The sequence below is a fragment of the Mobula birostris genome, chromosome 4, assembly GCF_030028105.1.
Source record: "Mobula birostris isolate sMobBir1 chromosome 4, sMobBir1.hap1, whole genome shotgun sequence".
Lineage (NCBI taxonomy): Eukaryota > Metazoa > Chordata > Chondrichthyes > Myliobatiformes > Myliobatidae > Mobula > Mobula birostris.
The window spans coordinates 176,692,731-176,717,978 of record NC_092373.1 but is presented as its reverse complement, the minus strand read 5'-3'; the positions used below and the strand labels follow the sequence as shown (position 1 = coordinate 176,717,978).

General features: G+C 40.0%; 1 protein-coding gene across 1 annotated transcript in view; it reads left to right on the top strand.

Moving 5' to 3' along the window:
• Positions 1-12,792, top strand: part of haus1 (HAUS augmin-like complex, subunit 1) — a 42,519-nt gene extending 29,727 nt beyond the window's left edge. The window contains exons 6-9 of the mRNA XM_072256578.1: positions 3,048-3,113; positions 3,706-3,777; positions 4,234-4,281; positions 12,351-12,792. Coding sequence (XP_072112679.1) covers positions 3,048-3,113; positions 3,706-3,777; positions 4,234-4,281; positions 12,351-12,428 — 264 coding nt within the window. The 3' untranslated portion in view covers positions 12,429-12,792. The remainder of the gene's footprint in view (positions 1-3,047; positions 3,114-3,705; positions 3,778-4,233; positions 4,282-12,350) is intronic.
• Positions 12,793-25,248: the final 12,456 nt, after the last annotated feature.

Genomic DNA, 25,248 nt, shown 5'->3' with positions numbered 1-25,248 from the left:
CTTTCCGCAGGGATCGCTCTCTTCGCGATTCCCTTGTCCATTCGTCCCCCCCATCCCTTCCCACCAATCTCCCTCCCGGCACTTATCCTTGTAAGCGGAACAAGTGCTACACATGCCCCTAATACTTCCTCCCTCACCACCATTCAGGGCCGCAGACAGTCTTTCCAGGTGAGGCGACACTTCACCTGTGAGTCGGCTGGGGTGATATACTGCGTCCGGTGCTCCCGATGTGGCCTTTTATATATTGGTGAGCCCCAATGCAGACTGGGAGACCGTTTCGCTGAACACCTACACTCTGTCTGCCAGAGAAAGCAGGATCTCCCAGTGGCCACACATTTCAATTCCACGTCCCATTCCCATTCCCATTATGATATGTCTATCTACAGCCTCCTCTACTATCAAGATGAAGCCACACTCAGGTTGGAGGAACAACACCTTATATTCTGTCTGGGTAGCCTCCAACCTGATGGCATGAACATTGACCTCTAACTTCTGTTAATGCCCCTTCTCTCCTTCTTATCCCCATCCCTTATTTATTTATTTCCCCCCCTTCTTCCTCTCTTTTTCTCCCTCTGTCCCTCTCACTATATCTTCCTCTGATGCTCCCCTCCCCCTTTCTTTCTCCAGGCCTCCCGTCCCATGATCCTCTCCCTTCTCCAGCCTTGTCTCTTCTTGCCAATCAACTTTCCAGCTCTTAACTCCATCCCTCCCCCTCCTGTCTTCTCCTATCATTTTGGATCTCCCACTTTCAAATCTCTTACTATCTCTTCTTTCAGTTAGTCCTGACGAAGGGTCTCGGCCCGAAACATCGACTGTACCTCTTCCTAGAGATGCTGCCTGGCCTGCTGTGTTCCACCAGCATTTTGTGTGTGTAGCATAAATCAGGAAAGTGTTGGAATGCTGTTAGTTTCTCTGAATGAATGCAGGTACAACCATGATCAAGTAGCCCAGTGTTTTCCAGTCACAGAACAGTACAGCACAGGAACAAACTATTCAGTCCACATCATGCTGAATTAAACTAAATCTCTCTTTCGTCTTACATAATCCATATCTTTTCACTTGTTGCACATTCATGTATCTAACAACCTCTTGAACCCATCCTTCTGTTTCCAATGCCCTCAGCAGCCCACACCAAGTACCTACCACTCTCTACATTAAAAAAATTCTTACCCTGCACATCTCCTTAAGCTTTCCCCTTCTTAACTTAATTGCATATAGAGTACTTGATATTTCTACACTGGGGGAAAACGATTCGGACTGTCTATCCTATCTATGCCTCTCATAGTTTTATAGATTGCTATCAAGTCACCTGTTACCTCTGATGCTTCATATAAAAACAACCCAAATTTGTCCAACTTCTCCCTATACCCTTCTCATTCAGATAGCATCCTAGTAAGTCTCTTCCACACCCTTTCTAAAGTCTCCACATCCTTCCTATAATGGGGCAACCAGAATTGCACACTATTCTCCAAATATGCCATAATGCAGTCAAAGCAACATGATCTGCCATCTTAAGCATCTACCGGTGAGCTATAGCTTTTGTGTTTACGATCTACAAGGTGCAATGTACTTTTTCAGCAGCACCTCACATATTCTGATGTCCATCTCCAAGAAGGATGGGGACAATAGATACTTAGGGTCAATTTTCCTCCATTTCAGTTACCATTTTGACCGGGATATATTATCATTACTCATTTTGATGCTGGGTTTAAATTTTAAGATTAGAATTGCTTTATTTGTCACACGGACATCGAAACATACATTGAAATGTGGTTGTTTATGTCAGCCACTGATGCAGTGCGAGGCTGGGGGCAGCATGAAAGTGTCACCATGCTTCCAGTGCCAACATAGCATGCCCACAACTTTCTAACCCTAACCCTAACCCTAACTCGTATATCTTTAGAAAGTAGGAGAAAGCCCAAACATGCAGAGGAAATACATGTGGTCATGGGAAGAACGTACAAACTCCTTACATTGGTGGGAATTTCAATTTTATGATCACTGGCTCAGTAAAAATCTTTATATTAACCACAATGCTACCCTGCTGCCCTTCATGTTTCTGGAATTTTTGGAATAGCCAACTGAAAAGCACAGTGGGCATACCTCACCATACGAATTTCTGTGGTTCACCAGAGGATCCTGAGAAATTGGGGGTGAACAATACATATACTAACTCGCCATTTTTGATGTACGTATCCTATGAATGAAGTTAGGAGAAAACGCCATCAAATTTCCTTTGTCCCAGGGAGAGTCACTCGAGCTTTTTCAGTCCATCCATGTAAATGCCATCTTTGGAACTCTTTTACCAAATCTTTACTTTATTCCTTTCTCAAAAGCAGTGTTGTTCCTGTGGCTGATTTGGGGAGTTTACACTTGGTTATTATAACCCATTGGCTTTTTGGCGATGCAACTCACTTCACATTTTCCCATACTGAACTTCATCTGCTGTGTACCATCATTTTAACACCATAGGTGAAGTTGTAGACAGTGGCTCGTTGTGTACTCTGGTGGTGGAGTAGCAGAGACTACTTGTTTGGACAAGGATTCTGAGTGCCAAAATAATTTGCTCTGCAGTAAATCTATACTAAACTCCTTTTTTAAAAAAAAGAGTAAAATCAGTTAGGTGCATGGAAAATTAATCATTGATACTACAGACTAGCTGGAAGTTATTGTGAGCTCAGTAGATTCAGTAATGTCAGTGGACAGTCGTCAATGAATGCTATATTGCTTTTCAAAAATAGGTATAGGTAATTGTTTAATATAGTGATATCATTATGCAATAGATTGTATATGTTCTTAGCAATGTATTCACTGATATGAAACACAAGGTTATTGTAAGATTAAATGGAGTATTCTATTTGGAGAAGTAAATACTGTGCTTTCAACGTTCCAGTCAGCAATCATGAAATTTCACTTTATAGTATTGTTTACCTCATCATCTATTCCCACTCCTGTTATTTTTGTGTTTTTGTTGTTAATATAGAACTTAATTAGTGTCGAACTTATCTCTGTGTAGCTTTGGATGATTATTTTTTTTCTTTTAACAGAACGAGCTGAAGAAGGTTGGATTTGACCCAAGTTTGGATCATCGATCACTGGTAGAACTCTCTGAGGTGGGTATAGGAATGTCAATAATTCAATATGACCTGTGTAGATTTTAAAGTCATGAAGTAATCCAGCCCAGAAAAGGCTCATTGGCTCACCATGTCAGCTGACAAATACGTGTCTATATTAATTCTACTTCCCAGCACTTGATTTGTCTTGTATTTAATGGCACAGAAAGAAATCTCTAAAGTGAGATGTAATTATTTTTAACGTAATTTCACCACTGTATTATGGCATATTAGGAAAGTGTTCTTCAGTGTAATGAACTGAGGAGCCTGTCTTGTTGCCCAGTGCCCTAAGCACTAAGTTGGGATGAAGGCTGCCAGTGATCAAGGACTATATTCCAACTAAATGATAAAGAACTGAGAATCTGACTGGTTGTTTATCCTTTTGTTTTTGTAAGCCTGTAGGACATGAGATGATTGAGACCTATTTGGAACTGAATGTGCCAAATATCCATGAAGTATAAGTCTGCAAGCATCAAATTAGCTTCTGTCCCAGTTTTTAATTAGAAGCAAGTCTGTAATGAAGAAGAAGCTAACCGAACTGATATAGAGTGGAAGTCATTGGGAGTAATTACTCAGTGTGTTTACTTTATAGAAGCTGAAAAATGTCAACAAGGAAGTAGCATCTTTAAATGAAAAACTGAAATCCTACCAAGACTTGACACCTGTAAGTATTTTGGTTACGTATGTTTTCACGAGCAAGATTAGGAATAAAAAGCGATACACACAAATGTTGGGGGTCAGGCCACATCTATGGAAAAGAGTAACAGTTGATGTTTTGGGCTAAGACCCTTCTTCAGGACTAGCAGGGAAATGAGGAGATGCCAGAATAAAAGGGTGGGGGGGGGGTGAAGGGAAAGAGGCCTGCTGGAAGGTGATAGGTGAAGCCAGGTGAGTGAGAAAGGTAGAGGGCTGGAGAAGAAAGAATCTGATAGGAGAGGAGAGTGAACTATAGGAGAAAGAGAAGAAAGAAGGGAGGAGAGGAGAGTGGACAATTCGAGAAAGGGAAGGAGGAGTAAAGTTGATATTTTGTACTATTTACTGAAATCTGCGTTCTAATGCTTGTTACTAACTTTTTTTTTTGTTGGGTTGGGTGGGGGCTTGTTGAATCTGTATTTTGCAGAATCTTTATGCTGCCAAAGTGAAAATTGAGGAAACTAAACTGGAGCTGGTAAGTGGTCAACTCAACTAAAACTTAAATTAAAAATGAATTCTGGAAAATATTCAGCAGTTCAGGTAGCATCCATTGACAGGAAACAACGCCGCAGGGTATTGAACTTCCATCAGAAATGAAAGTTATATAAATGTAATATAATTTAAGAGAGGAGCAAGGAGAAAACAAACAAGGTCTATTATAGAATAGCAAGTAGGAGATTAAATATTAGAAAAGCTGATACTTGACAAAGTAAAGTTGTGTTCTGACAAATAAAGAAAAGCAATAAATATAGAGGAGTTGTAAGTTCTAAGAGGATCATTGCCAATAGTTGCTATCTGAAAAGTTTGGAGCAGTGTTTATGTTCCAGAAATGTTGAATTCAATGTTAAGTCTTGATATTGAGAATGCTCAATGAAACCATAATCTGGCATTCCCATCCTTTCAGCACTCCAAAAAGACTGTTTCTGTGATACTGTGGTCCCCTTTCAATACCCTTCCCTTGTAAGGACAGGAGATACATGGATTACAGATATTGTATTCACTAAATATTATCTTTTTAATTTTATATTTCCAGCATCTGCAATTTTTAACTTTTGGACAATGTTTTTACTGAATGTATTTTCATTTAGAAATTGTATCTCACAATTGAGCAGATTCTGAATTCCAAAAGTAGCACTTCGCTGCAGAAGTACAAGAGTTTTAGTGCTATGTGCACACCCTCTTAGAGTTGTAGAGAAATAAAGCATGGAGTTAAGCTATATTTGACCCACTGGGTCAGCACCACACATTGACGCTAATCCTACATCAATCAACATTTCTTATTCTCCCACATCTCATCATCTCCCCCACCACAAACCAGATTCTACCATTCACCTACACACCAGATCAATTTACTCATTAACCTTCCAGCCCACATGTCTTTGGGATGTGGGAGGGAGGAAACCAGAGAACCAGAGGGCAAGTTAAACCTGCATTTCTTTGAGGCTGCTTTACTAACTGCTCTACTTTCTTGTGCCTTCTTGTGTCCTCTTTTTTTTTCTCACTCCAGGCTTTTAAATTTGCTGCATCCTAAAATTGTCAAGCATATTTCTTGAGGAAAAGGCAGTTAATATGTTTGATTGACTTAAGCTTGTGATCCCATGTACAAATGAGGATGTCAGTAATTAGTTATTGAGAAATTGTTTAAAAAATTGTTTCCTTCCATTCAAAAACAGTTTCTTTATTATCAGTTTTGGAAAATTAATTTCTTGTCAAGAAGTTTATGGTGACTATAACGACCAGGTTGTAAAAGCCTATCTGATTCAGTGGTATAATTTTCGAAAGATAACCTGTCATTCTTAATAAATCTGGTCAAAATGTGGATGTCAAAACTCATCAGTATAGTTAACTCTTCTGTACCCTGGTGTCTACCAAAACACTTAATCTCCATGTCAACACATATTAAGAATACAATTGGACAGACCACCCACCACTGATCTCGTCACTGAATTCAGACAATAAAGGGAGAATAAACCAATTACACACAGCAAGGTTATCACTGCTATCTACAATTAGGTCCAATTTAGGACGGGTGCCTCTTTGACTCTATTGACAGCCTTTTATTCCTATACCTTTCAGCCATTTTGTAGGCTCCCCTGTTAAAGTCACAGGTAATGTCGTGAACCAACCGCAAACTGTGAGAACAGTATGTTGGCATAGTGGCACAGAAAAGGGGGAGTACTCCATGAAGCCTCAAAGGATCAAGTCAATCAAAGAATTGCTCAGGAACTGAACTGACTAAAGCCTGAAAGCCACAAGATGGGTCATGGAGGAATCAAAGTGGAAGCTGCGGGAAAGCTGTTTCCTGCAAATCCCCTCTAAAGTCATTTCCCATCCTGAATTGGAAGTCTGTCTCCAGTTCTTCATTACTGTAAATTGTAGAACTCCCTTTTCAACAGTCCTATGGGAGCATCTTTAGATTAGATTATGAAGACACACAGTCCTCTTTTATTGTCATTTAGTAATACATGCATTAAGAAATGATACAATATTCCTCTGGTGCGATATCACAGAAACACAGGACAGACCAAGACTAGAAAAACTAACAAAAACCACATAATTATAACATATAGTTACAACAGTGCAACAATACCATAACTTGATGAAGAACAGGCCATGGCACAGTCAAAAAGTTCAAAGTCTCTCGAAAGTCCCACATCTCACGCAAACGGGAGAAGGAAGAAAACTCTCCTTGCTATGCCCGACCACAGTCCGACTCTGAGTCGTCTGAAAACTTCGCGCTCTGATCAACCCTCCGACACTGAGTACCGAGCACCATCTCTATCAGAACACTTCAACCTCAGCCTCGGTCGCCAGCAGCAGGCAAAGCCGGGGATTTTGGGGCCTTCCCTCCAGAGATTCTCGATCGCACAGTAGCAGCGGCAGCGAACCAGCATTTCAGAAATTTCTCCAGATGTTCCTCTGAGCTTCTCACGTCTGTCTTCATCAAATCAGAATTGTCCACGGTCCCTATTTAACAGATACGATATCATTTCACCGGAGAGCTGCGTGCGCTGTGTCGCACTGCCATCTTCTCCTCCCGCCTCAACCGAAAGAACTGTAGTAGTTCAAGGTAGCAACCTGGACTGCTTTTTAAAGACTGGTTATGAACAAGCACTAAATGGTGGGTTTGCCACATTTCCACCTCCTGCAATCTTGAATAAATGAAAACTGATATTTTCCAGTTCGTCTCCATAAAGCTATCGAGAACAGTGTGAGTTTTATTTTACAATTTTATTTTTTTTTAAAATGATTGACTATATCCATCTTTCTGGGTACACTTCTAACCCACTCTTTGTTAAAATGGGTAAACTCAGCATGCAGGTTAATCAGAAAATGGTGCTGAGATACATCCTAGGATGCGCTGAGCTCACATCATCAGTAATATAATCCTGAGGTCATCGCGTGTTTTGGGTCTTTCAACATCAGACATTCTCACCCAGGTGACCCAGCCAGGGTTGATCAGGCCTGGCTTGTGTCCCAGCACAGGTCACATTTCTCGATCCCTGGCCATCTGGAGGTTTGCTCGGCAGCCTCTGTGACGGGTCGATGGCTCTTTTCTTTGCGGTCTTCATAATGCCAAGGAGAGAGTAGGTTCTGCAGAGTGAGCTGCCAGCAAAAGCCCTACACCCAACCTCTACAGGCTCGCATCGTGCCCTCCACCCCTGTCGCTGGCACTGCTCTACCCAGCTCCTGGTATTTGGCTTTCTTACGTTCAAACACCTCCTCAATCTGCTCGTCCCTACGAACTGTTAATTCTTTGAGGTTTCTGACAGAACGACAATGTCAGGCTTCAGGGATGATGATGCAGTGAAATCAGGGAACTTTAATTGCTTGCCAAGATTGACATTCAGTTGCTGGTCAGTCGCTGTGGCGAGCAAACCTGCATCTGTAGTGAAATTTGTTAATTTAGCAGCAGCAGTTCAATGCAATAGATAATACAGAGGATAAATAAGTAAATACATTACAGTATATCAACACAGTATAGATTAAAAATCATTGAAAAGTGGAAATAATATCTGTTAAAAAAGTGAGGTAGTGCCTGCGGGTTCAATGTCCATTTAGGAATTGGATGGCAAAGGGGAAGAAGCTGTTCCTGAATCGCTGAGTGTGTGCTTTTAGACTCCGTACCTCCTCCCTGATGGTAACAGTGAGAAAAGGACACGCCCTGGGTGCTGGGGGTCCTTAATAATGGACACTGCATTTCTGAGAGACCGCTCCTTGAAGATGTCCTAGGTACTTTGTAGGCTGGTACCCAAGATGCTGTCTTGCCTTCTTTATAGCTGCATCGATATGTTGGGATCAGGTTAGATCCTCAAAGATCTTGACATCCAGGAACTTGAAGCTGCTCACTCTCTCCACTTCTGATCCCTCTATGAGGATTGGTATATGTTCCTTCATCTTACCCTTCCTGAAGTCCACAATCAGCTCTTTCGTCTTACGTTGAGTGCCAGGTTGTTGCTGTGACACCACTCCACTAGTTGGTGTATGTGGCTCCTGTATGCACTCTCATCTCCATCTGAGGTTCTATCAAAAATGATTGCATCATCAGCAAATTTATAGATGGTATTTGAGCTACGTCTTACACAGTGATGGGTATAGAGACAGTAGAGCAGTGGGCTAAGCACACACCCCTGAGGTGCACCAGTGTTGATCGTCATGTTTGTGAAAAATTTACAAAAGCACATTGAATGGCTATAAGTTTGATTGTGATATTAGAAAGGACAATGGCCTATGGCATATTGACATGTTAAATTAAATTTTTTAAACTTGCGAGGCATTCTCTTGAACTATTTAAGATGCTTCTGAGCCTGTGTCTGCAAACCAATGGGAGTTGTTTTTGTTATTGTTTTAAATTTGTCCTAGGGCAGAAAAAATCAAATATGCTATTCAAAAAATTTTGAAGTGATCAAATTTAATGGTCATGTCTACTCTCTGTGGTAAAGAGAGAAGCAATGGGCATTTGATTGAAGCTCGCAACTATGTATAACAAAAACTGAGAATGCATGCTTGGAATAGAAAGGAAGTTAAGCTATTCTTACGTACAGTATTTATTGAATTGTGAAGTGTATGAGGCATTCAGCCCACTTGAAAGAGCTCTTCAGTTAGTTCAATATAGTTTTTTTTCCCATATATAGATATGTTTTTCTCCCCTCTAAGTATTTATCTTGTTTTCTTAACATTGCTGTTGAACTTGCTTTCACCACCCTTTATTAAAGATCCTAAGGAACTTTTGAAGAGGAATAGGAGCATTAACCCTAGTAATTGAACAGCTTGTATCCCTCCATCTAAATTAATGTGAATGCATTATCTTGGCATTTCACCTTGATGTCTCTGGGAGCTTTGTAAATTTGCTATCATTTTCTCTTTGTTGGATTAAGCCTCAAAAGTCGTTCGATGACTGTAAAGTGCTTTGGGATATCCGGAAGCTGTGAAAGCCATTTAATAAATGGAAATCTAGTTTTCAGCTTTGATGCTTCTTAAACCTCAACAACTTGCGTGTATTTGTTTTTGTTCTTCGTCATTATGCCTCTAGTTCTACCCAGTTATAAACCTGTGCTTTTAATTATCAACCCTTTTACTGCTAGAAACAGTCTCTACTTGTTTATTCTGTCAACACTCTCCTGACTTCACACATCTCTGTGAAATATCCTTTAACTTTATGCTGCTCCTTGCAGAACAGTTCCAACCTCCTGAGGGCTAATGTCCATATTCAAATGCAGTAGTCTATCATTGGACCTTGGGAAATCACCAGTGAATAATTTGCTCTAGTTTGAAAACAACAGCTTACCATTAGCATCCACTTTCTGCATCTTAGTCAATTTTAGTTCTGCACAGCCTCCACCCGTTTATGTAAGCAAAATCTTCTGTTTTGCTTATCATAGAAGGTTTGCAATGAAGGTGCAAGTCATTTAGCACACTATACTTGTGCTGATCAGAGCAACCTAGCACTTTGTCTTAGCTCTGCAAGTATTTTACTTGCTCACCATGTTGATAACTGGGTTTAAATTTAGCAAGTACTGTGAACTTACATATATTGGTTTATTATTGTCACATATACCAAGATACTGTACAGTGAAAACCTTATCTTGCATACTGTTTTTACAGATCAAATCATTACGTAGTGCACTGAGCTAGAATAAGGTAAAACAATAACAATGCAGAATAAAGCGTAAAAGTTACCAAAAACTTGTATTATGCAAGCTTAAATAAAACTTGTATTTCTGTGAATATATTTGAGGTTATATTTTTAGGTTACACATTAGGAGGCTATATTTCCCATGGTTAGGCGAATCCAGAATAATAAACTTAGAGCTATTCTGTTCAAAGATAATGTCAGAAATTGCATCTTCATGCAGATCTGCTGTGACTTCCTCCTAAAAACTAATAAGTTGGTTTGTTATGGTAACATGTACTGAGGAATATTGAAAAACTTGTCCTACATACTGTTCAAATGCATTGATTTATTACAAAAATGCTTTGTGGTAGTAGTACGAAGTAAAACAATAACAGAATGATGAAAAAGCATTATGGTGACAGAGACAGTGCAGTGTATAAAGCAAGATCATAACACAGTAGATTGTGAGGTCAAGAGTCCATCTAATCATAATAGGAAACTGTTCACCAGTCTTACAATAGTGGAATAGAAGCTGTCCTTGAGCCTGGTAGTACTTCCAGGTTTTCAGATCTTTTGCCCCATGGGAGGGGGTGAAATGAGAATGTCTGGGTTGGGTGGGGTCTTTGATTATGTTAGCTGCTTTACTGAGGCAGTGAGGGGTGTAGGCAGATGCAGGTCTGGATGCAACTAGGTTTAAATGAGAAGTTTTATTTATTGCCATCCCAAATTGCTTATAGCTAACCAAGTGCTTTTGAAGTGTAGGCACTGTTGTAATGTAGGAAACGTAGAAAATTTGCACACTGCAGGCTCCCACACAATGCAACATGATAAATTTGGTAACATCGAGCAAAGGATGAATATTGCTTAGGACAGAGAGATTAATCTCCCTACCCGTCAAAATACAGCAACCTCATAGAGAATCAGAATTGTGTTTCTTTTCATCACTGTCTTTTATGATGTCAAATTTGTTTTGCAGTAGCAGTGTAGTGTAAACATAAAATTACTATAAATTACAAAATAAATAGTACAAAAGAGAAGGTAGAATGAGGTTTTGTTCGTGGTTTGTGGGATGTTCAGACGTCTGATGATGGAGGAGAAGAAACTGCTCACTAAGCTATTGCGTGTGGGACATCAGGCTCCTGTAGCCTCTCCATAACAGTAGGAACAAGAGTAGGTCATGTTCTGGATGGTGAGGTTCCTTAACGATGGATGCCACCTTCTTGGTATACAGCCTCTTGAAGATGAGCTCGATGGTGGGGAGGGTTGTGTCCATAATCGGGCTGGCTGAGTCTACAACTCTCTACAGCCTTTTGTGATCTTGTGCATTGGAGCCTCCATACTAGACTATAATGCAACAAGTTGGAATGCCCTCCACTATACATGTATAGAAATGTGCAAGAGACTTTGGTGACATACCAGCTTTTTTCAAACTCTTAAAGGCGTACAGCCACCAGTGTGCCTTCTTCGTGATTGCATCCATATGTTGATCCCAGGACAGATTCTCACAGATGTTGACACTCAGGAACTTGAAGCTGCTCACTTTTTGCAGCATCTTTTAACTGCTCCATTCAAGTGTCAGCCTTGTGGAGTAGTTAAGACAAAGTGGATGAATGCTATTTTTAGGGGATCCAGTTAAGAACATGATTGAGAAGGAAATAGTAATAGTCATTGACTGCTGGTAAGTAGGATTTCCTGAACAAACACCAGTGAGACTAAATTCTTGTTAATGTACTTCTGTATGTACAATTAGATTTGTTCTGTGGTTATCAAGTAAAGTGTTTGCTTATTACTATTGGAACATTAATTTATTCTTTCCTCAAATATTGTACTGTGGCTGCAGTTTGTGCCCTACACAAAATACAGTGTAGTTACTCATCTAGGCTACACCATCAATACCTTCACACAAGGTAGGAAGTGTATGGGAACACCACCAATAGGAGATTCCTCTCCTAATCACACACCCATTCTGACCTGAAGAACATTACTGTTCATTTATTGTTGCTGGGTTTAAATCCTAGAACTCTCTAGCCTAGAGCACTAGGAGTACCTTCACCAGATTGACTCCAGTAGTTTAAGAAGGTAACTCACCACCAATGCCTTGAGGACAATTAGAAATGCATAATAAATACTGAGCTGGCCAGAATGCATGCATCCTGTAAAATGCATAACAAACAAAGTTAACTTTGTTGGAAGCTGGGGAAAACTTCTTGATTTCAGGCTCTAACTTTTGCAGTATAATACAATATTTAGATAAAAGGGAATCTGCTGTTAACTTGCCATTAGTAGCTGTATGAATGTGGCTACAGAATGCCTCCTCTAGCTGTGCTTATTTGACTGTATGAGTCCTATTAACTTTGTAGTTAAAAAATAACATTTTAAAATTCATGTTAATAATGTTATATGTTTTAATAAATTGAAATCTCTTGTAGAAAAAATTTGAACGGCTTCTTTCTGAGAAGATGGAAGGTATGTGGAGCTTGGTGCCTGAAAACAATTTACTCAAATGAACTGTCAACTGGCAATACATGAAATCCTTCAAACATTAAGTATCCCTGACTACAAATTTCTATGTGCCTACACCTTTGACAAGAGAACTGTGGAGTCTACAATATTGACTGAAGGTTCTGACAAATCTGTCATTTAGACTGAGGTTTATTTGAACTGTAACAAGACTTTTTGTGAGTGGATATTATGTGAAGATGACATTTAAGTATGGTAAGCTTCTTAATAGCTCATGAACTGCTGATTTGTGGAAAAAAAATGTCAGCCAACAATAAAGTCTATGTAGTTAGTGTTAGGAAGTTTGTGTAATGAGTTCATTCCATGTTAAATCGATAGTTAAATGTTGCCGAACCTAATAAAATTCCAAACACTGAATATTTTTGTGTCAAGAATATTTCTAATTTCTGAGTTTCTAATTAGAGTATATTTTCCTTCCCCACATTCCTATCTCCTTTTTCTCTTAGTTTTCCTTTAATGCTATGGTCGCTATGTATCATTTATGAATTAGTACTGAGTATTTTTTCTTCAGAATCTGAGTCAGGTACATAATAATAGAAATCTTATAGCAGAGGGGAAGAAGCTGTTCCTGAAATGTTGAGTGAGTGTCTTCAGGCCCCTGTACCTCTTCCTTGATGGTAGCAATGAGAAGAGAGCCTATCCTGGGTGATGGGGGTCCTTATGATGGAGATGGCTGAATTTACAACTCTCTGCAGCTTTTTCTGGTCCTGTGCAGTGCCCCCTCCCCCATACCAGACATTATGCTCTTCGCGGTACATCTGTAGAAATTTGTGAGTGTCTTTGGTGACGTACCAATTCTCCTCGGATTCCTAATGAACTATAGCTACTGTCATGCCTTCTTTGTAATTACATCAATATGCTGGGTCCGGGTTACATCTTCAGAGACATTTTGACACTTAGGAACTTGAATCTGCTCACCCTTAGGAGGGGCTACCCCCCACGGCTAGATGTTTCTTCTAGCTCAGCCCAGGGTCATCTAGAGACCTCAGCCTTGGAATCACACCTTCATTACCTTTTTTAAAAATTATTTGTGTTTCTTGGTTCTTACCTGTTCAGGGAGTAGATTGATTAAGTTATATTCTGCAAATTTCAGTGATATACCAACAGGTAAATACACATGGCTAAGGACAAAGTAAAATTCATTTCTTTTAATGTCAATGGGCTGTTAAATCCAATCAAACGCAGTAAAATTCTATCAAAAATGAAAAAAGAACAAGCCCATGTAGTATATCTACAAGAAACTCACTTAAGCAATAATGAGCAAGGAAAATTAAAGAGAATGGGCTTCACTAATTTGTTTTTCTCCTCATATAAATCAGGACATAGAAGAGGAGTTGCTATTCTCATCTCAAGCAAGCTAAATTTTGAAGAATTATTTGAAATGGGAGATAAGGAGGGCAGATATATTCTGGCAAGGGGGAATATAGAAGGAAATCCAGTTACTTTTTTGAATATATACGCACCCCCAGGAAGTGATATTAGTTTCTTCCAGAAAATTACTAATATTATGGTAACGGAAACAGAAGGTCTCTTGATATGTGGGGGAGACTTAAATTTACAATTACAACCAAAGTTAAACTCTTTCAATAGAAAAACTTATGAAACAAAGTCCTTACATAAGGAAGTTAACACTCTTTTTGAGAATGTTGGTTGAATTGATATATGGAGGGACCTTTTCCCCGACAGAAGGGATTACACTCATTATTCTGCCCCCCATTCCGTATATACAAGAATAGACTATTTCATACCATTTGGAAAAGCTAAAGACAAAATAATCACCTGTGGAATTGGGACAGTAGATGTAAGTGACCATGCACCTATTTATTTATCTGTTGATTTTGATCTAAAACCAAAGAAACTATTTGGTAACTAAATTCAAGTTTATTCAATGATCCCTATTTTAAGGAACAAATTAAAAAAGAAATTAGTCTTTACTTAGAATTCAATGATAATGGAGAGGTTTCACCTCCCATTCTATGGGATACTCTGAAGGCTGTCTTAAGAGGGAAAATTATAGCGATATCTTCATATAAGAAAAAAATAAGGAATAAAACATTAGAAGAATTACAAAATAAGCTGAAGGAACTAGAAAAAAAACACAAGTTGAGTTTGGCACAGGATACACTAGAGGAAATTTTAAAAATTAGGAATGAAATTAATAGTTTGGCTACACAAGAAATAAGAAAAATTTTAATGTTTCTGAAACAGAGACACTGAAAGTGGAGCTAAATCAATGAAAATACTGGCGTGGAAACTGAAAAAAAAAATAGAAAATACAATTCATAGAATTAGGGTTCTAAGAATAAAAGTGATAAAAAAATAAGCTAAGTGAAATTCAAGAAGCTTTTGAAATGTTTTACAAAACACTACATTCCAAAGTTCCAGGGGGAAGCATAACACAAATTGACACCTTCCTGAATTCTTTAGATAGAGCAGCGGTCCCCAACCACCGGCCGCAAAGCATGTGCTACTGGGCCGTGAGGAAATGATACGAGTCAGCTGCACCTTTCCTCATTCCCTGTCACGCACTGTTGAACTTGAACACAGGGTTGTCAACTGTCCCGTATTTGCCAGGACATCCCGTATATTGGGCTAAATTGGTTTGTCCTGCATTTCCCCCACTAAGGTAGAGCGTTCCTATGAAACCTTTTGTGCCGAAATGGCGTGAAGCGAAGAAGCAATTACCGTTAATTTATATGGGAAAAATTTTTGAGTGTTCCCAGACCCAAAAAAATAATCTAACAAATCATACCAAATAACACACAAAACTGAAAATAAATAACACTAACATATAATAAGAGCAGGAATGATGTGATAAATACACAGCCTACATAAAGTAGAAATAATGTATGTACAGTATAGTTGGGAAGATGAAGGCAAAACCGATGTGTGGGGGAAAAAATTGGCATGTACACGCACGTGCACGTCACGCATGCGCACACAGGTGCCCGCGCAAGGCTTCATGGTCATGGTAGTCTTTCCTGCGGTAAAGTGTCCCGGGATTTGACTGCTACTTTTGTCCCTTATTTGGGAGTGAGAAAGTTGGCAACCCTAACTGTAAAAGACGTGTTGAGGTGAGTTTAACCCTACTTGAACACCGCCCCCCCCCCCCCCCCCCGTCGGCCGGTCCGTAAGAATATTGTCAATATTAAAATAGTCCATGGTGCAAAAAAGTTGGGGACCCCTGCTTTAGAGTTACCCACTTTGAGCAAAGAACAAAATAGAATGATGACTGCTGACATAACTAAAGCTGAACTAAAAACTGCAATTAGTAGGCTTAAATTAAGCGAGTCACCAGGATCAGATGGATATACGGCAGAGTGGTATAAAGAATTTAGAAGTGAGTTAGTTCCTGTTTACTCCCCACACTGAACTGGGCTCTAAGAAGGGCGCAAATGCCACCCAGCTGGAAGGAGGCGATAATCTCAGCTATACCGAAAGGAGGCAAGGATAAAGTGGAATGTGGGTCATTTAGACCAGTATCTGTTCTTAATATGGATTATAGGATATTTACCTCCATCATGACCAAATGATTAGAAGAGTTTCTACGTAAAAAGATTTAAAAAGAAAGAAGAGTTTCTACCCACACTGATACATAATGATCAGACAGGTTTTATACAACAACACCAAACACGACAATATACGAAGGACACTTCACATTATGGATCATATAAAAAAAATAAAATCGAAGCAATAGTGACAAGCATGGACACTGAAAAGGCATTTGATTCGGTGAATTGGAATTTTCTTTACAGAGTTTTACATAGATTTGGTCTACATGACACAATTATTAAAACTATACAGAAACTATATGACAATCCCACTGCTGGGATTAAAATCAATGTATGTTTATCTAATAGTTTTACCCTAGAAAGGGGCACGAGACAGGGTTGTGCATGGTCACCGCTACTCTTCGCATTATATCAGGAACCATTAGCTCAATACATCAGACAAAACGAAGATATCAGGGGAATTACTATTAAAGGGACAGAGCGTAAATTGGCCTGTTACGCGGATGACATTTTGATCTATCTAGGGCAACCAACATACTCTTTACCCAAACTGATGCAATCCTTTGAACAATATGGCCAATTATCAGGATACAAGATCAACATAGATAAAACCCAACTACTTTCATATAACTATAGCTCACCAAGAGAAATTTAAAGTAGATATCCTTGGGCATGGCAAACAGAGTCTGTCAAATATTTAGGCATCATTATGCCAAAAGATTTGGCAAAATTATCAGAATGCAATTATCAGCCTATATATAAAAAAATTAAGGAAGATATAACAAGATGGAACCTAATTCCTTTTCTTGGTCTCAGTTCAAGGATTGAATCTATTAAAATGAATATACTGCCCAGACTACTATATCTCTTCCAGACCCTACCAATAGAGGTTAACCAAAATCAATTCAATGAATGGAACAAGATGCTATCAAGATACATATGGCAAGATAAAGGGCCCAGGGTTCGTCTCAAAACTTTGCAATTAGCCAAGGAAAAGGGGGGATGGGGCCTACCTTCTCTTAGAGATTATTATTTTGCAGCACAGTTGAGAGCTGTGATATGCTGGTGCAACCCATCATGTGATGCTCAATGGAAAAACATTGAGGAGAGGATACTTTCCATCCCCATAGAGGCAATTTTGGCTGATAACCTACAAAGTTACATAAATAATATTGATAACCTGTGGGTGAAATGGACTCTTAAGATATGGAAAACTATTATAAAATATAAACTAGAGAGAGACATTGCAATTCTTAAATGGTGTGCATATGACTCGGATTTTATGCCGAATAAACTGGATGCTAGATTTAAGGACTGGACAGCAAAAGGAATAAAAGCTATTTGCAACATAATGAAAGAAGGAACATTGTTCAGTTTTGAAATGCTCAAAGAGAAACACTCATTAGAAAAACAAGGCTTTTACTGGTATTTACAGATGTGACAGTATGTTAATAGGACGGTTAAAAATGCAACCAAGGCAAGTACATGTCTAATAGAGCTATTTAGAAAAGCATATAATTCAGACAACGGTAGTAGAATCATTTCAAGCATGTATAAGGGTTTGTCAAATCTTAAGACACATTCGACTTCATACATTAAAACAAAATAAGAGAAGGAAGGAGGGATAATAATATCTGAGGAAGACTGGACAATAATATGGAGGTATCAATGGAAGTGTACCAGTTCACGGAAATGGAGGGAGTGCGGGTGGAAAAACTTGATAAGATATTTTATTACACCCTCTCAGAAATCCCATTATGATAGTAACCTCCCTGTTTGCTGGAGAAACTGTGGAAATCAAAATGCAAACCATTATCATATTTTCTGGGATTGCCCTGTTATCAAAGACTATTGGAGTGGGATACATAATGCCCTACAAGACATCTTTAAATGTGAAATATTTACCCTTAGAGAGTAATACTGTATATTTTGGGTATATACCTCAAGAATGGTTGAAAAGAGATAAATATTTAATGAATATACTGCCGGTGGCTGATAAAAAGACCCTTACCAGGAAATGGTTATCACAGGAGAGCCCAACTTTAAATGTATGGATGGAAATTACAATGGACGTTTACAAAATGGAGAAGATAACAGCATCTGTTAATCATAAATTGGAACAATTTGATTCATACTGGGAAAAATGGTTTAACTACATAACACCTCATAGGCCTGATTTTATTCTCACAAGTCAATGAATATGTTGTAAAAAAAAGGTCACCCCCTACTTTGTACATAGTTTTCTTCTTTTGACTGTTTTTTCTTTCCTCTCCTTTCTATGTGTATACCTCAGATAAATATTATCTGGAGATTTGTGACAAATATGGTTATATGATATATTTGTACAGTATCTGAAATACATCTTATGGAAATGTTTGTTTGATGATGAACTTCAATAAAAAATAAATTACAAAAAAAAAGAAACTGCTCACCCTTTCCACTGATGATCCCTTGATGAGGACTGGTGTGTGTTTCCTCAACAACTTCTTCCTGAAGTCCACAATCAATTCCTTGGTCTTACTGGCGTTGAGTGCAAGGTTGTTATTGTGACACCACTCAACCAGCTGATCTATCTCACTCCTGTACGCCTCTTCACCACCATCTGAAATTCTGCCAACAATAGTTGTGTTGCGGGAAAATCTATAGATGGTGCTTGAGCTGTGCCTAGCCACACAATTGTGGGTGTAGAGAGAGTAGAGCAGTGGGCTATGCACACATCCTTAAGGTGCTCCAGTGTTGATAGTCAGTGAGGATGAGATGTTATTTCTGACCTGCACAGATTGTGGTCTCCTGGAGAGGAATTCAAGGATCCAGTTGCAGAAGAGGGTACAGAGGTCCACGTTTTAGATCTTGTAGATTAGTATTGAGGGCATGATTGTGTTTAATGCTGAGCAGTAATCTATAAACAGCAGACTGGTTTAGCTATTACTATTGTCCAGGTGATTCAAGGCTTAGTGGAGAACCAGTGAGATCTGCTGTAGCAAGACACACAAAATGCTGGTGAATGCAGCAGGCCAGGCAGCATCTATAGTCAGAGGTACAGTCGATGTTTCGGGCCGAGACCCTTCGTCAGGGTCCGATGAAGGGTTTTGGCCCAAAACGTAGACTGTACCTCTTCCTATAGATGCTGCCTGGCCTGCTGCATTCCACCAACATTTTGTGTGTCTTGCTTGAATTTCCAGCATCTGTAGATTTCCTCGTGTTGAGATCTGCTGTAGACCTATTCTGGTGTTACACAAATTGCACTGAGTCCAAGTCCTTGCTTAGGCAGGAATTAATTCCAGCCATGACCAACTTCTCAAAGCACTTCATCACAGTAGATGTGAGTGCCACTGGGCAACAGTCATTGAGCAGCTCACCCTGTTCTTCTTGGCCACTGGTATGATTGTCGCCCTTTTGAAGCAAATGGGAACCTCCAACTGCAGCAGTGAGAAATTGAAGTTGTCCTTGAATACTCCAGCTAGTTGTTTGGCACGTTCTCAATGCCCTATCAGGTACAACTCGCAAGGCATTCATCTTCTTGAAAGATGTTCTGAGGCAGGAATCACAGAAGCACCAGGTGCTGCAGGGATTCACACAGGTGTAGTTTTATCTTCCCTTCGCTCATCCGGGAGTGAAGCACACAGCCATTCATGTTAGGTTTCGCTTTGTATGAAGTAATGGCCTGCAAACCCTGCTGGAGCTGACGTGCATCCAATTCCATCTCTAACCTTAGAGGTTATAGTTTTTCATCTTTAAAATGGAGAAAGGATCTCAACCAAGTCAGATTCTGATTTCATGTATAATCCAACAATTGCTATCTAAAAATTGGGGGAAATATCTATTTTTCTTCTACTCTAGACACGATTATAATTAGCCTTAGCTTAGGTCAGCTGGCTTAGCATGTTCGATATGACTTTTAAGATTTTAAATTTAGAATAACTATGATTATTGCTTTGAGCCAGTACACTGGGCGATGTATCAGAGGACTCATCAGAGGATCTGTCACGGACTTTATGAAATCAGGTGTAGACGAGTCGGTCCCCACAAAATCATTCAGTCTTCCCTCATCAGAAGCCTTGGATGAATCATGAGATCTGTAATCTGCTGAGGGCCAGATCAGTAGCTTTTAGATCAGGTGATCATTTTAAATACAAGAGGTCCCAGTACGATCTCCGAAATCCATCTCGTGTGAAGTGGCGATTCCTCACTAATCTTGAGTCACTGAAGGATGCTCGACAGCTGTGGCAGGGTTTGAATGCTATCACTTCCTACAAAGTGAAACCAAGTGAAATCGGTGACAACAAGGCTTCGCTCCCAGATGAACTCAATGCCTTTTATGCCTGTCTTGACCATCAAAACATTGAGGCACCTTCATGAACTTTCACAGCCCCCGAAGACTCTGTGATTTCAGTTTCTGAGGCTGATGTGTGACTGTCCTTCAGGAGGGTGAACCCATGGAAAGCATCTGGCCTAGGCAGGGTACCTGGCCGAGTACTAATGACCTGTGCTGATCCACTGGCTGGAGTGTTCACTGATATCTTAAACCTCTTGCTTTGCAGTCTGAGGTACTCACCTGCTTCAAGCAGGCTTCAATTGTGCCGGTACCTAAGAAGGACGGGGTAACCTGCCTCAATGACTATCGTCCAGTAGCACTTACATCCACAGTGGTGAAGTGCTTTGGGAGCTTGGTGACAAAACATATCAACTCCTGCCTGAGAAGCAACTTGAATCCACTCCAGTTTGCCTACCATCACAACAGGTCAACAACAGATGTAATTTCATTGGCTTTTCACTCAATCTTGACATTAGACAGCGAAGATGCATACATCATGATGCTCTTCATTGACTACAGCTCAGTATTCAATACTACCAACCCCTCAAAATTAATCAATAAGCTTTAAGTTCTGGGCCTCAGTACCTCTTTGTGCAACTGGAGGCCCAGTCCATCCAGAGTAAAGCTTTGCCCACCACTGAGCACATCTATATTGAGTGATTTTGCAGGAAAGCAGCATCCATCTTCAAGGACCCCCACCATCCAGGCCATGCTCTCTTTTCACTGCTGCCATCAGAAGGAGGTACAGGAGCCTCTGGACCCACTCACCAGGTTAGGGAACAGTTATTATCCCTCAACCATCAGGCTCTTGAAACAGAGGGGATAACTTCACTCAGCCAATCACTGAACTGTTGCCACAACAAACAGACTCACCTTCGAAGACTCTTCATCTCATGTTCTCGATATTTATTGCTTATTTATTTCTTTTTTTTCTCATGTCTTTTGTTTTTGCATTTGCACAGTTTAATGTATTTTTTTGCACATTGGTTGTTGTCCGTCTTGTTGGGTGTGATATTTCATTGATTCTATTGTGTTTCTTGTATTTACTGTGATTGCCCGCAAGAAAGTGAATCTGTAGGTTGCATATGGTGGTATATATGTACTTTGATAATACACTTATTTTGAACTTTGTCAGAATTTATAGCCTGAACCCACAATCGGATAACTTTGATTATGATGGAAGTGTAATACAAAGTAATAATTTTGATAGTTTGACTATCCAATAGTCTTAAACAATCAACTAGTGTAATAAATAGATCAATCATTCTCCTTCATAATTAAGTTTTTGTATTATATTCTCCCCAATGAACTACAGTGATAAAATACAAACATTACATTATGGTAAAATGGTAGGGTGGAGAGTACTTTAAGTTACTGCATCATCAGTTAGATAGGTACATGGATCGAAAAGGTTTAGAAGGTTAAGGCCCGAATGCTGGCAAATCAGACTAGCTTGGATGGGGTATTCTGGTTGGCATGGACACATTGGGCCGAGGGGTCTGTTTCTATGCTCTGTTAGGCAAAGGAAACTACTATTGTAATTGAGTAATTATCTTAGACATATTAGTGTGCTTAGTATTTGTTACTTTACCTGACCCAGATGTAGGTTGAAGAATCAATCTCCTAAAACATGATTGTCTGTTGATGTAAATTCTGGAAATGTTTTCTCTTAGTTGCTTCTAATTAATGGCTATAACTTATCAAATAGCTGGAAAATATTAAGTGTATACATATCTATCTATTTGTTTGGGTTAGTTATGGTATTTTGAAGTAAAAAGAAAGGAAGCATGATCCACAGATCACCACCTATGATATTTCTTTCCAGTGTGAAATAGGAACTGCAGGTGTCAGCAGGATTAATGCGTAAATGAATAATACAGCACTGTACAGTATTTTGTAACACCATCATGAATCTGAGCATTGATGCTAATAAGTTTGAAACCTTATCATGAATATGGTCCTCTTTTGGTGGTGCAATGTTATCCCTGGAATGAGAGCTCTATAATTTACATAAGTCTTGGACAAAGAGAAATAACAATCCCAGGAGCATAGTCAATCAGGCAGCAGCAAAAATTACAAGAAGATCTTGAACGATTTTAATCTCTCCCTCTCCCAGTGTGTAGTGCCCTCCTGTTTCAAATTGTCCATCTTTGTCCCTGTACCTAAGAAAACCAAGGTTGCATGCCTGAATGATTGGCGCCCTGTTGCACTCACCTCAATTATAAGCAGATATTTTGAGAGGCTGGTTAAAGACTACATCTGCAGCATGCTACCACTCACACTGGACCCCCTACAATTCGCCTACTGACAGAGCCAGTCTACTGATGTTGCCTTAGCCACAGCACTGCACATGGTCCTCACTCACCTGGAGAAGAGGGATGTATATGTTAAAATGCTGTTCCTGGAGTACAGTTCGGCACTCAACACCATAATTCCCTCCAGACTTGACAGGAAGCTCAGCGACCGTGGCCTGCAACCCACCTTGTGCAGCTGGATCCTGGACTTATTGTTAGATCACTGAGAGGTGGTAAGGATAGGCTCCCTCACCTCTGCCCCTGAACACAGGTGCCCCCCAGGGTTGTGTCCTGAGACCCCTCCTCTACTCCCTTTACACCCACGACTGTGCCGTCACACACAGTTCCAATCTGCTGATCAAATTCGCAGAGGACACGACTTTAATTGGCCTTATTTCTAGCAGTGACGAGACAGCCTACAGGGGAGAGGTTAACACCCTGACACAGCAATGCCAGGATAACAACCCCCCCCCTGTCCAAAAACCAAAGAGCTGATTGTGGATTACAGGAGGAACTGAGACAAGCTCACCCCGATTAACATCAATGGGACTGCAGTTGAGAGGGTGAGTAGTTTCAAGTTCCTTGGTATACACATCATCAATGATCTCACCTGGATTGTACACACCGGCTTTGTGGCAAAAAAAAAAGCACAACAGCATCTCTTCCACCTCAGGTGACTGAAAAAGTTTGGACTGGGCCCCCAAATCCTCAGGACCTTCTACAGGGGCACCATTGAGATCATACTGACTGGCTAAATTACTGCCTGGTATATGAGCTGCACCAACCTTGATTGCTGGGCACTGCAGAGAGTGGTACAGACAGCCCAGCGTATCCGTGGATGTGAACTGCCCTTCATCGAGGACATTTATAGCAGCAGGTGCAGAAAGAAGGCTTGAAGGTCATTGGGGACACCAGTCAAGTCAACCATAAACTGTTTCAGCCGCTTCCATTTGGCAAACGGTACCGCAGCATTAAGCAACGACCAACCAGCTTTGGGACAGCTTCTTTCTACAAGCCATTAGACTTTTAAGTTCACTTTTCTGTACATTGCAACAGAGTCATAATGCAAAGATTTTTACTCTCTCATGTTGTGGGATAGATGTAAGATTGTAAGTAAATTCTGAATTCTAAATTTTAACAGGTGTTCTGAGATTCGCAAATGTCTTTTGATTTGAATAAGTGCGAACTGTTGCATTTTGGGGACTCAAACCCGGGATGGACTTGTACAGAAGCAATTCTGCAGATGCTGGAAATCCAGAGTAAAGTGCAGAATGCTGGAGGAACTTGGCAGGTCAGGCAGCACCAATGGAAATTAATAAACAGTCGATGTTTCGGGTCAAGACCTTTCATTAGGTCTTGTACAGTGAATGGTTAGGCACTGAGTGTTGTGGAATGGAGGGATCTCGGAGCACAAGTACATAGTTCACTAAAAGCAGTGTCACAGGAGTCTAGGGTAGTGAAGAGGTGCTTGACATGCTGGCCTTCAATAGGCAAGGCATTGAGTTTAGGAACTAGGATGCTATGTTGCAGTTATCCAAGATGTGGCTGAGATCGTATTTGGAGCATTCTGTACAGTTTTGGTTGTCCTGTTATAGGAAAGACATCATTAACTTAGAAAGTGTTCAGAGATCTATGAGGATGTTGCCAGGATTTAGAGGGCTTGAGTTATAGAGAGTTTGGACAGGACTTTGTTCCTTGGAAAAAGGAGATTGAGGGGGGACCTTTAACGAGTTACTTAAAATCATGAAGGGTACAGATAGGGTGGCTGCACATAGTCTTTTTCCCAGGGAATGGGAATAAAAAAAAACTGGAGGGCATAGGTTTAAAGTGAGAGGTAAACATCTTAAAAGGGACCTGAGGGGCAACTTCACATAGATGGTGGTATATATATGCAATGAAATGCCGGAGGAAGTGGTTGAGATAGGCACAATAATGACACTTAAAAGAGATTTTTGGGTAGATACATGGGTAGGAAGGATATGAGCCAAACACAGGCAAAGTAAGATTAGCTTGCTGAGGACCATGGTCAGGTAGGGCCGAGGTGCATATTACAATGCCTTGACACTGCAGTATCTGAGGAGGGGATGTTATTGTTGATCTTTTAATTTGAGATCTTGCTGCCTTTTGTGTTTCCAAATTTTGGATGTTTGTAGTTCATATAATTTATTCCAGTACCAATGAGATGTGTTGGTGAAGTTTATGGGGTTGACCAGTTTTACTTGGGGCATGAAAAATGACTGCAGAAGAATGCAGAAGTCTGAGGAGGATATTAAAGAGTGAATACTTTAAGATGTGCAGTTGAAATGGGGTTATACAATGTTATGTCTGGCCATTGACGGGGCATCAAACCTAGAAACACCTGTGGTCTTTCTATTATTGCTATCCCATCATTAAATTCTACCCGCAATACATATTTGCGCCTTGTATAGATAATGATTTTTAAATGCAATATAAATTCATACTTCTCCCTGTGGTGGTGACACTTTTGGACCATTAATTAATGAGAATACGATAGAACTCAATTCTTAGTTTTAGTTCAGATACTTACAGTGAAAGATTTTCAATTGAAAAGCTTATCCTAAAATGGTGGCAATGGGGTTGCTGTAGAAAAGGCCAGAGCTGGACGGTCACCATGGTAACGTGGCGACTGAATAAACGATTCCGGTTCATAGGCGGCTGACCTTTC